At 40.3% G+C, this 11,191-nt stretch overlaps 1 protein-coding gene across 1 annotated transcript; it reads right to left on the bottom strand.

The window, feature by feature from the left end:
• Nucleotides 1-1,764: 1,764 nt before the first annotated feature.
• arid5a (AT-rich interactive domain 5A) lies at nt 1,765-9,259 on the bottom strand. The gene is made up of 7 exons (XM_061072115.1): nt 9,237-9,259; nt 8,133-8,191; nt 5,302-5,470; nt 5,158-5,210; nt 3,529-3,626; nt 3,282-3,441; nt 1,765-3,193 (listed from the first exon to the last, which is right to left on the bottom strand). The coding sequence occupies exons 1-7, from the start codon at nt 9,238-9,240 to the stop codon at nt 1,982-1,984; spliced, it is 1,755 nt and encodes a 584-aa protein (XP_060928098.1). The 5' UTR covers nt 9,241-9,259; the 3' UTR covers nt 1,765-1,981.
• Nucleotides 9,260-11,191: the final 1,932 nt, after the last annotated feature.

The raw sequence follows: 11,191 nt of genomic DNA, 5'->3' as shown, positions 1-11,191 counted from the left end.
TCAACAGGTTGTTTGATACATAATCCAGCCTGTAGCAATGGACGACATTCTGTGAGCACCACTGTCAGACGATATGATGCATATATAGACCTATACAGAATGTTGATGTCAATTTGTTTATTATGTCGGTGGCTCTGTTGTTCAAGTCTGTGACTTTGGGTGTGGAGGGCCCATGATTTTAGGAGCTGTGTGTGTGTGAGTCTGGTGAGTTTGTTTTTGGTGACACAGATGTTGTTTATGTGTCACCATGTATGTGTTTATGTGTTGTTTATTCATAAATACCTGAATATGAGTATACATTTAAGGCAGAGGAGAGATGGGCCCAGGGCTAAAAGCCATGGAAATAAAATGGTTGTGTGTAATGAAATTAATTGTGACAGTGATATTCTGCTGAAAACCTCTCGCCTTTAGGCATGGTAGGGAGGGATGGTTTGAGAAATGGCAATGTAGTTACTGTGCATGAAGTTTGAGGTATTTGGAATTGAATGTGTTCCATCTGAATAAATACATAATATGTATTGGAAGTAAAGAATACTACCTTTTATACAAATAGGCCTGTATAATAAAATGTGTTTGTATAGCCCGGTGGAAATGTTATTTTAACATTACTTGCAGAGTGGGATATTGAGTTCGTAGTGTAATGCGTAATAATTTTCATTAAACATTCTGACTTAACTAGAACATGAAGAGCTCAGTTATTTCAGACACAGCTCAGAAAATAAAGAGATGTAAGACAGATCATTAATTAACTAACTATATGTATAAATATGTATTTAATCATTTGTGGTTATGGATATGTTACTCAATGTCAGAATATGCATCGATACATTTCTGTATATAAACTTACAGACTAATTCATTTCATCATTAAGACGTAAAGACACATCATGGAAATAATGACATTGAACAATGTGACTGAACAAAGTTGACTCGTTTTCATATTTGAATATTTATTGTTTGTGTTGGGTCATGAGGTGAAAATAATCAGACGAATTTTCCCGTTTTGTCCACTAGGTGAAGCCATTGTTCCGTGATTGGTTTCAAAGTTGTGTCAGTGAATCATTCCTTTTTAAAATAGGAGATATGAGCCCGTTACATTGAACCGGTTGAATACGTGTTGACCTGAGGATCTGCAGCAGTTTCACATCTCAACCTCAAATATTAAGTAACATTACATTAAACACCTGCTTTCACTTCCAAACAAAGTCTGAGTCCAGCCGAGACACAAACTAACGCCTTCTACTCCTTTTGTTTCAAGCAAATATAAAAAGATTATAAAAAAAGTATAGTGAGAGAACAAATAAGCCACAATGAGAAATGACGTCATCCTCGCGCCTTCCACCCCCATGTTTTAAAAACACAGTCCCAATGACATCATAAGGCTACAAGCGACATTTCATGTTGCTTAGACGTTCACGAAGGAATTGCTGCAACTCACATGCATGAAGTTATCAAAGGAACATTTTGAGAAAATTTAAAAAAGTCATTGTGTGAAGTTTCTCTGATAAACAAGGAGCTTGTAGCTCCTCGATCTATTCATGAAACTTGGAGACAGTCCAGAGAACATCTCAAATACCTTATAAGTTCAGTTTCAGGCGTATTCAATGGATAAATGACCAAAGGTTACATTTTTTGGAATGTTGGTTTATTCATTCATGATCGTTTAATAACAATCTATTTAAATACATATAATTGAGATTTGCTTGTAACATAATTTTTTTTTAACACTGATATGAGTCAGATGTTACAGAATCATCTCTCCAGAGTACAGTACAATGAGGAACAGAAAACAAAGTTCTTAGTTTCAAAAGTATTGAAATTATGCAAGTGACGACAAACAAGGAAGAAAATCTTTATCTTTAATTGAAACTGCTGTGTTTCAGAAGTCTACTGTGAATTTGTCATATTCATAAATACATGTCATTAAAGTTTGTATACTTTAAACACATGTGCAAATGTGTGAAGTGACTGTAATTGAAATATCACAGCTTGCGAGGATAACTTGGATTCATGGCAGGCAGGTTGTATCCGGTGTGAGGGTGGTGTAACAGTGGAACAGGGTAAGGATAAGGATAAACAAAAGAGCCAGCTAGAGCAGAGGGAGCTGGACCCACTGGTATATGACGGTACATCAGCTGGGACTGTGGCAGTCTCATTCTGTTGGGGAGAAACACAGGGTGGAATGGAGGCGGATGCCGAGAGTCTCTCCCTGATTTGTCGTAGCTGGACAGGACGCACAGCACCGGCAGGGAGGAGGTGGCCTGGGACACACTCTGCTGAGAGACAGGACTTTTCTGTAGCATCGCCCTGGATTTCTCCCTCTTCTCTGTCGGATAAACCCGTGGAACCACGTTGCTCAGCTTCTTGGCATGACTCTGATGGCCGTCCTGGTGCACCAACCTGCCCTGGTGGATTTTATAACTCGGCCACATGGGAGCAGGCCGCAGAAGCTGCACCGATTTTGGAATCACTTTGGTAAAACTGGAGGAAGGAGTCGACTGGAAAGGATGGGTGAAATATTTGCTACCCACTTTGTGGACTTGTTCCCGATCTTTAATTTGGCTTTTTATTGAGTCAGCGTTTAGTGATTGGGAGCTGACCTGAGAGATGTGCTTATTTGGTCGTGCAGAGTCTTTTGACACCTGAGTACAGCTCACAGACTCATTGTCCTCACCACGGTTGGATGTAACAGAGCTACAACAGTTTTGGCTCAGCTTTGAGCTTGATGCAGGCTTATCTTCATTCCCTGTTGGTTCATCCTCCGAGGACACGGAGAGAGGGGAGGGGCTGCGGGAAGAGGAGGAGGATAAAGGCAGCGGGGAGCCATCATCGGAGGAGCTGCACTTGTGGCTGGAAGAAGCCCGGGCTGGAGACTGGGAGCAGCGGATGACCGAGGGCCTTTCTTTATCCTCGCTCTGTGGACTCGGGGGCAAATTCAAGCTGGCCTGAGCCATGCGTTTTTTTTTCTCCAGAGGAGAGATGACCTCTGCAGCAGCAGCAGAAGGGATGTGAGCAGTCCAAGGATTAGATGTGGACACTGGGAGAAGGGCGTAGACAGAAGTGCAAAGATCAGTGGGGGCTCTGATTGGCTGAGAGCAGTCTGGATATTTTCTGTCAGATGCAGCAGCCCAGAGAGCAGGGTGAGGATGAATCACTGGTTCACCTTGGCAGTCGGCCACTGGACTCCTCTGGGTCTGTAAAATACAAGGGATATTAAAGGAAACACTCTATGTACAAATTGTGGAGCATCTTTTTCAAGACTTTTCTTCAGAGGCACCTTACCTCAGAATCCATCTCTCTATCCGACTGACTCCTTTTTCTCTTCAGCTCTACTTTTTTAATCTTCCCATCCAAGTTTCTCTTGTACGGCTTCCGTGGTTTGCTTGGGGGCAGAGGTTTGTCCTCCTCTCCTTTAACGTGTCTTTCAAATGGCAGCACGAGCCTGAAGAAATACACATGTGATTATCAGTCTGATCAGAATCTGTCGTGCCGATTGAATTGACAGGTTGGGAAACAGAATAATCCTCACCTCTCATAGTGCCTACGAGTGCATGTAGCAGCACTGGTGCTTCCCGGACTTCCTCCCAGCTCGTCATACACTTTCTTCCAAAGACGCTGTGTCGTCACCTTTACACAGAAAGGGGGGGGGGGGACAGCTCAGGTCAATAATTGTTACAGTAATTTAGTTTTTTCAATGTGTGTGAGGTATAAGTGACAGCTTTTAACAAGGATCAAAACCATGACACAGTGACAGACAGAACAGGCTGTTTTTTCGCCTGCCTCCTGAACCCCTCCTCTGATTGGCTGACTGCACCAGGCCTATCACCGGTCTCATTCTGGCGCATTGACTCTCTCTAGTAAACACAGTTGAAAGTCACGTTATGTTGGCAGCTATAGAAGTCTAGCCAAATATTTACAGTCGGTGACAACAGGATGTTTCTGAACGGTTAGTTACACCGTCCTCATGCTTGTTCAAGTTTTAGCAGGAAATTTGGTCAATGTAGGACTAACACCCCGAGTAACAGTAAAGTCCCTACTGACAGTCTTCAAGTCATCACAGATAATAAAAGACAAAAAGGCGCATGGTCTCTTCTTCTCCTTAGTATAAACTAAAGGCTGTATATAACGATGGACGACATGACAGCCCCCCAATAGTGAAGCTAGAGCTAAACTGGTGGCTGGCTGCAGTATAGGTCATACATCCTGCCTCCTCCATGTAAACAGATGGGTCATCATGAACTGAATAAAAAGTCAAAATCAATGCCTAGTAAATTATTGTCAGAGATGTTTTCTCTCATTTTAGGTAGGTTTTTATCCCACTGGTTTACGTTCAAGTGCTTAGTTTGGTCATGATTTGATGCTGTAAACATGGGGTGAAACGTTTTGATTGACAGCTCAGAATGCCCTCGCTTCCGTAACTCCATCACCTGATCGCTTCTGCGCAGACCCTGGCTCCAAATATGCTAGATCTGTTGATAGTGGGAGGAAGTGGAGATGTGTCATCCAGTCTAGAGTACAAACTAAAGGGCTGCATTGGGCTGATACAGTGAGAAACAACTGTTGATAATAAATTGTTATCTTGTTTTTGTTCTGAAATTGTTCAAAAAGTTTAATTTATTACTATGTTTTACTCATTTGTATTATCTAACTTGCCCTTGTGTGCATTCTCACACTGCAAAATGAACTTGCCTTTGACCTTTGGTTTCACTTTGTATTAAGGGTTCAGGCCCGACTCTACCCGCTCTCAGGTCTACTTCCAAACTGTTTTAAAGAAAGGCGACTGCAGGTTATCATTTAAATGTCACGTCTGCTGAGAGAACACTTCCATTTTTGCATTTGTCAATGCGAAGGCGGCTTTATATTTACACCCAGGGCCGCGGTGGAGACAGAGAACAGGGTCAGCTCTACCTTTCTGCTATTTCAGTATACGAGCTTCGCTCTCTCTGAACTTGTCCCTGTGTGTCACTGTGTCATTATCAAAAACAACTGTGCCTGTGCGGTGACGCTTTGACAGCTCAGAGGAATTAATGTCCTGCAGTGTGGTACAAAACCACAACGTTTGCAGCAACTGACTTATTGCGCATTTTCCACTGACAGACAACAAAAACTTGTTCTGCATCAGCCGCACGACTGTGAACAATACAGAAGTTGAACTTACCAAATCGTAGCCTCCACGTTTCTCAACGGCTTTGTAGATCCTCCAAAGATTAACTGAGGGTGGAAAAAACACACGTGAGAAACTATTTATTTCAAGTTCCCCTTGAATATTGCGCAAGCATGGCGCTGAAGAATATAAACTCACTCTGTTTGAAGCCCAGATGTGGGATCCTCTCTATAGGTGAACCTTTTTCCTTCATGAAAGAGTGCAGACTGGACACAAAAGCCTTCTCCTCCATCTGCACTGGACTGGTTCTCGTCTCTTCCTCACATTCAGTCGTAGAGTCATGAATCTCGATAACAGCGGGAGAAGCCTAGCAGAGCATGCGAGAGCGTGTCAGGTATACAGCTCCTGTAAATATGAAAGGGTCCACTGCACTGATGTGAAACCTGTTTTACAGTTGATGGTATTTTGATGTATGGGAAAATGACACAGGCAGTCCTCTCATGGGACACAAAAGTTGAAATGAAACATCACAATCAGAGGAGGTTTTCACCGCTACTTTCTATAGATAACCGCTGCACATCCTGTCTGCAGAGATAGTAGCAGACTTGTGGGGGGTTTGGTCTGGAGTTGTCATAAATGTCACTTTGAAAAACAAATATAAGAATTTATAAATTAAGTTTTGAAAAAGGGTATTCAAGTGGTGGTAGATGAGAAGTCATCATGCTGAAACTAGAATGGTGCTCAGTAGAGGGTATTAAATAAAGAATTAAAACGTGTAAGCCACTGTAACACAGCAAATTACGTTTCATTCAAGATCTTCACTGCCAGGTAGGATGAACACAAACTTCACTCTGCACACTTTATATAAAATACCTACACACGATGTCCAGCACACAAAGGAAGAAAATTCTTAAGTTGCTCTGGAGCATTAGCACAGGCGAAGAGAACAGTCCATTCTAAACACGCAGGTATGGAATGGACACTGCACTATGGTAATATCTAAAAACACTGAACTCCTTCAGAACTTGTGTCTGTAACAGCCAAGACGTCCAGAAGTCCAGTGTAAGATATTGATAATGTCACTATTTGTGGTTTGCAGGAAAGCAGAAATGAAACAGTGAAGGCATGCACAATTAAGTACATCAGTTAGGAAGATGTCAAAAAGGGAAGTGTCAAGCAACCGAAACATAAGAAGAGAAACTGTTAATGCAGGCGACACAGTGTCTGAACACCGGTGATATTCTCGGTTTGATTTGAGGATGGTTGTTCTCAGAAAATCTGAAATGCTGAAGCTAGCTGAAAACTTGACCTTTTTGTTTTGTGATGTGGACGATATTCAGTGAATACAATGGATCCGCCTGGTTAATAAGACCTGACAGGAGAATTCTGTGCTCCATCCAGAGCTTGGAACATGAAAAAACACTCTTTACTCTTTAACGACCAGCTTCCATGTGAACTGGTTAATTTATTTTCTTCATTATAACTTGAAGTATTTTTTAAAGAGATTGCACTTATTAAGCTCAACACGATTGAACAGCTCTTTTATGGTGTTTTATTGTTTGAGTGGATGTTTGTCAGAGCGTGGCTGTATCTTCTTTCTTCGGTTTTCTTTTTATTTCCCTCAAACACAATGCCTTTGGGATTAATAAACTTGTATAGTGTTGTATTGTATGGCATTGTATAGTTATGGTATAGTATTTGTATTGTATTGTATTGTATTGTATTGTACTATATTGTATTATATTGTATTGTATTGTACACAATACAGCAACAATCTTTTTCCAGTTATGAGGACTCTGACTTAAACAGCACAACTGCCCATATAGTCACTTCTGTTATTGTAGCAGAATCACACCTGATAATCTTTCATATCAGATATTTCTATGTGAAATCTCACTTTGCCACTGTGCCGATCAATTTTCGTAGTCTGGATGTCACCGGTGACCACAATGTCAGTATTTCACGTTGAATCACCGCACGTAGCAGCTGCTTTATTTCAGTCATTGTACCACACAACGGCTCGAGGTGGTTTCATATTGAATCAAGTTCCTGTATGCGGTTCCTGGTTCCGAGAAGTAGGCCTCCAGTGAGTAATAGTGAAGGTGCAGGCCTCTAACCAAGATAACCTGACTGAGTCACAGTGCAGAGACGCCACACTGATGGACTTCACAGCTCAACCAGTCTGACTTTCCACTGTTTACTCTGCAGCGACAAGTAGAACAGCTCGTTCAAAGTGGAACATGGTGTCTACCTATATTTGCATTTGCAGACAAAGTTGTGTGAGAGTGACGACTGTACAGCAGTTGAAATTTCAAAATTTTGCTTTGGGTATTTCATCAGTAAAATTCACCAAGCTTCACTTTCAGTCAGTGATTCACAATACTTTCAGGTTCCTGCCTCAATGTCTGCCTACAGGAAACGTCTAAGCCACACAGGGTGGCCTCATGTCTGTCGAAATCTCTCTTCACCAGAAAGCAAATATCATGTTGTCACATTCAGTTCATTTCCACTGGGTGATTATATTTTGTGGAAAACCATGTGGGTGATGTTGATGTCAAAGTGTAGATATGTGACTCTCTCGGTGATTGTCATTGGCGTACTGGGCCGCTGCTATCGACAGGTCTGAGGTCACCACACAAACCACTGGGCTTTCGGCTCGCATCATCAGTCTTGGAAATTTCTCATATTGTTCGTTTCGCTTCAGTTACCAGAACAGGCTACAGGCTGGGAAGACCTCCTGCAGTCTCTGTGTGCGAGGTGAAATACCGTGTGGTGAGTTCGTGACGAGCGTGTCCTCGTCAGGATAGGAAGCAGAATCCTCTGACTCATCTCACAATCAAGACGAAACAACTGGACGCACGCAATCGGCACTTCAAAGACCAAATCTGCCACTATATCAAATTCACCAATACAGGGAAATGAAAACACAACTCGCTGCGAGGAGTCATGTCAGAAGTCCCAGATTAACTGTAAATGATTGTACGGCTTGCTAGAAGAAGGCCAACTGACACCTCATCTGAAGTTAGTACCTGGTTCATGGTGCGCTTCTCTTCCGTCTGTTGGGACGTCTCTCTCGGGTCCTCTTGAGCTTCACACATGAAACACAGACATGGGATTTACAACTCCGCTGTGAAAACAGATTCCTGTGAACTGTGTGAATTTGAATTCAGGGAACCACCGTGTCGAAACTAACCACTTCTTCATTTCTGGAAAATTCCTATGTAGCAATGCCAGTCTACACAGGTTAAAACATGGGTTATATGTATTATAAATAATTCGATTTCTTTTAAGTAGATTTTTGCTGTTGGGGTCTGATTTACTTTTTGTTCATTGATCGGGTGACCCTTCTGTGGAACCTATTGTCAACTGAGCCTGATATGATACCACAGGTTGCAAAACCACTTCCTGCTTGTTAGCTGCACAGTATGACAGTACTAAAACATCTGTGACTATAATATTACCGTCACTAGTGGAATAGAATACATAGAGAAATGTTGCACATCTAATTCGCACCGTAAATAAAGTAATAAAACATGCTGGCGCCCTGAGGATGAAATGTAATTCAGATGAAATATCACACACTCAATTCCACGTATCGCCCCCCACCCACACTGATATCATTTGTGTGCAAACCAACATACTTCTCTTTTGAGATCACTTGTTTCCTGTGCTGCGGCTTGAACCTTTAATTCTGCTTTCATTCGCTCTAACTTCTCCATTTCACATGTTGAAGAAATATTTTTGATGAACTCTTTCTAACGTGCACTGACACTTCATACATTTGTTCAACTCTAAATCCCAAAAACGTGCGTAAATTATATATATATATTATTTTATTATCAAGCGTCATATTCATCTTAGTCAAATTACTGTGATACACATTTATTTAGGGTTGATGTTAATGACAAATTCCTGAGGCATTGAAGCTTTAGTTCAATTTTCACAAATCTGTGAAATGTAAACAAGTTTACTTTTGCAAAAGCAGTTGGTAATAAGAACAAGGAAAAGGATTAAAAGTCTAATATTTATCAATGATTTTTCAGTATAACTAAAACTATTTAAGTATTTAAACCTGCTGTTTAGTAGAGCTGCGATCACTGTCTGGCTTCAGTAAAGATGAAAATAATTCTCACCCATCTCTAGAAGTTGTCCTCTAGTCTCCGGCTTGGCTGTGTTTTGTGACAATAACTCACGTGGTGCCCCAATAACTCCACACCTCGAAAAAGGAAGGTGTCTCCACAAGACAGTTTCATTGGTTGACTGGTGGTACCACAGTCCTCCCTCCCCCCCCCCCCCTCTTATTTATTGAGTCTGAGAAAGTTTGTTCTCCTCAGAAAACAGCAGCCTGGTTTAAATTGTGTATCTAAGCACAAATCAAACAGAATACAATGCTGCACAGATACATATGTTGTTTGTTGCTTCATTTCTTAAGAAATATTATGTTGATGTCATGACATTGTAATGTCATAACTTATTCTAACATATTTTACCACAAATTACAAAAAAACCAATACAGTCTTCATTATAATAATTTATAATCAATTAATAACGTTTATTTTTAAAGTAAAAAGTGACTAAATAGATTAAGATAATAAATACAAGAAGACAGGATAAAATATTAATATTAAAAAATATTAATAATACAAGAGAAAAATTAAGAAGACAATAATAAATGCCTCATCCGTCAAGTTTTTTTATTTAATATAATTTTTTGACAGAATAACACCAAAGCCAGTGGTTATAGCCTGGTCACCTTCATTGCTCAGACCGAATTTACCAAAATTTGTACATTTCAGGAAGTGAAACAAACATTCAGCCCATGCCCAGAATAAATGTTAAATGTCTCTAAATGACACATCAGTTCCCATATGTCTTTATTATTGGAACAATGTATTTGAGGAATATTTTAAATAAGGTACAAACTGTCAGATGGGGTTGTGAGGTTGTGCAACATGGAAAATCACATTGTGTTGAGCGATTTGACATGTGTGTGTTAATGCTTGAAAAAGAGGAGGAGTCACAAAACATCTTCTGAGAAGTAACACGAGAAGTAATGAACACCACAATGATTCAACACCTTTAAAGTAACTTGCTTCCTTTAATTTGTGTACAGTTAGTGTGATGATTAAAACACTGAAGATGTGGGGGGTAATTCAAGAGTTTACCAGCATCGCTCATTGGGAGAAAAGCTATTTCAGTTGATGGTGCTTTAAATATACATGTTTACAGTATGTCTGAAGAATAATTGTTAAGAAAGTGTGCTCATCGGTTTGGAGTGAATCATGTTTGAAATAAAATACAATGTTTACCATAGTCTGCCAAAATGTCATTAGCTGGTGGTTAAGCATTATTCAAACAGGAGTTGCACTTGTAGTTTTGAGTCATAACAGCTAACAGTACCAAGTTTGATTTAACAGAAAGGAGTGGGACAATAAGGAACAGACCAGCGCAGCCGTGCAATGGGTGCAAGTTAAAAACAAAGTAGAAAGAGTTTAATATAGATATGAAATAATGTAATTTAAAATTCAACAATACTAAAGATGCAGGACCTGTGTCTCTGTGTGTCACCCTCTTGCAAATGTGTGTTTCTGTGTTGCTGGTACAACTAGGAGTACCTGACCAGTCTCCCAGGAGCACAGGAAGCTGCCCAGTCTGCATGTCTTTTTGGTGGTTTGTTTGAAAAATCAATTTGTATAAATTTTCCCCGTTTATTTGTATTCTTTGTTCTGACACTATATTGGAATATGTATGTATTCCAGAGAAGTGCAACCAGGGAGGTTAACACATATGCAGAAGGGTGTTGGCTATGAATTGACAATTAATTTATTAGCTGAGTAAACACTTTCTCTAACTTGTCAGAGATGTTAGTCTTTACATTTCAAGGAAGAGGCAAAGACCATACTTCTTTAAACTGGTTTCTACTGACCATTGTCTGAAATATAGTGACTAAAAATATAATATCAGATTAATGCAGAATCAGCTTTTTCCCCTACAGTGGCGAGTGGGTAAAGAATATTATATTTGTCTGTACTGTTAGTTATGAGTCAGAGGGCGATGTCTTTAATTTTCCGGTTCCTCATGGCCACAC

Source organism: Limanda limanda, chromosome 5, assembly GCF_963576545.1.
Source record: "Limanda limanda chromosome 5, fLimLim1.1, whole genome shotgun sequence".
In the NCBI taxonomy this organism is placed as follows: domain Eukaryota; kingdom Metazoa; phylum Chordata; class Actinopteri; order Pleuronectiformes; family Pleuronectidae; genus Limanda; species Limanda limanda.
The sequence above is the reverse complement of the archived record's forward strand: the minus strand, read 5'-3'. Positions and strand labels throughout refer to the sequence as shown.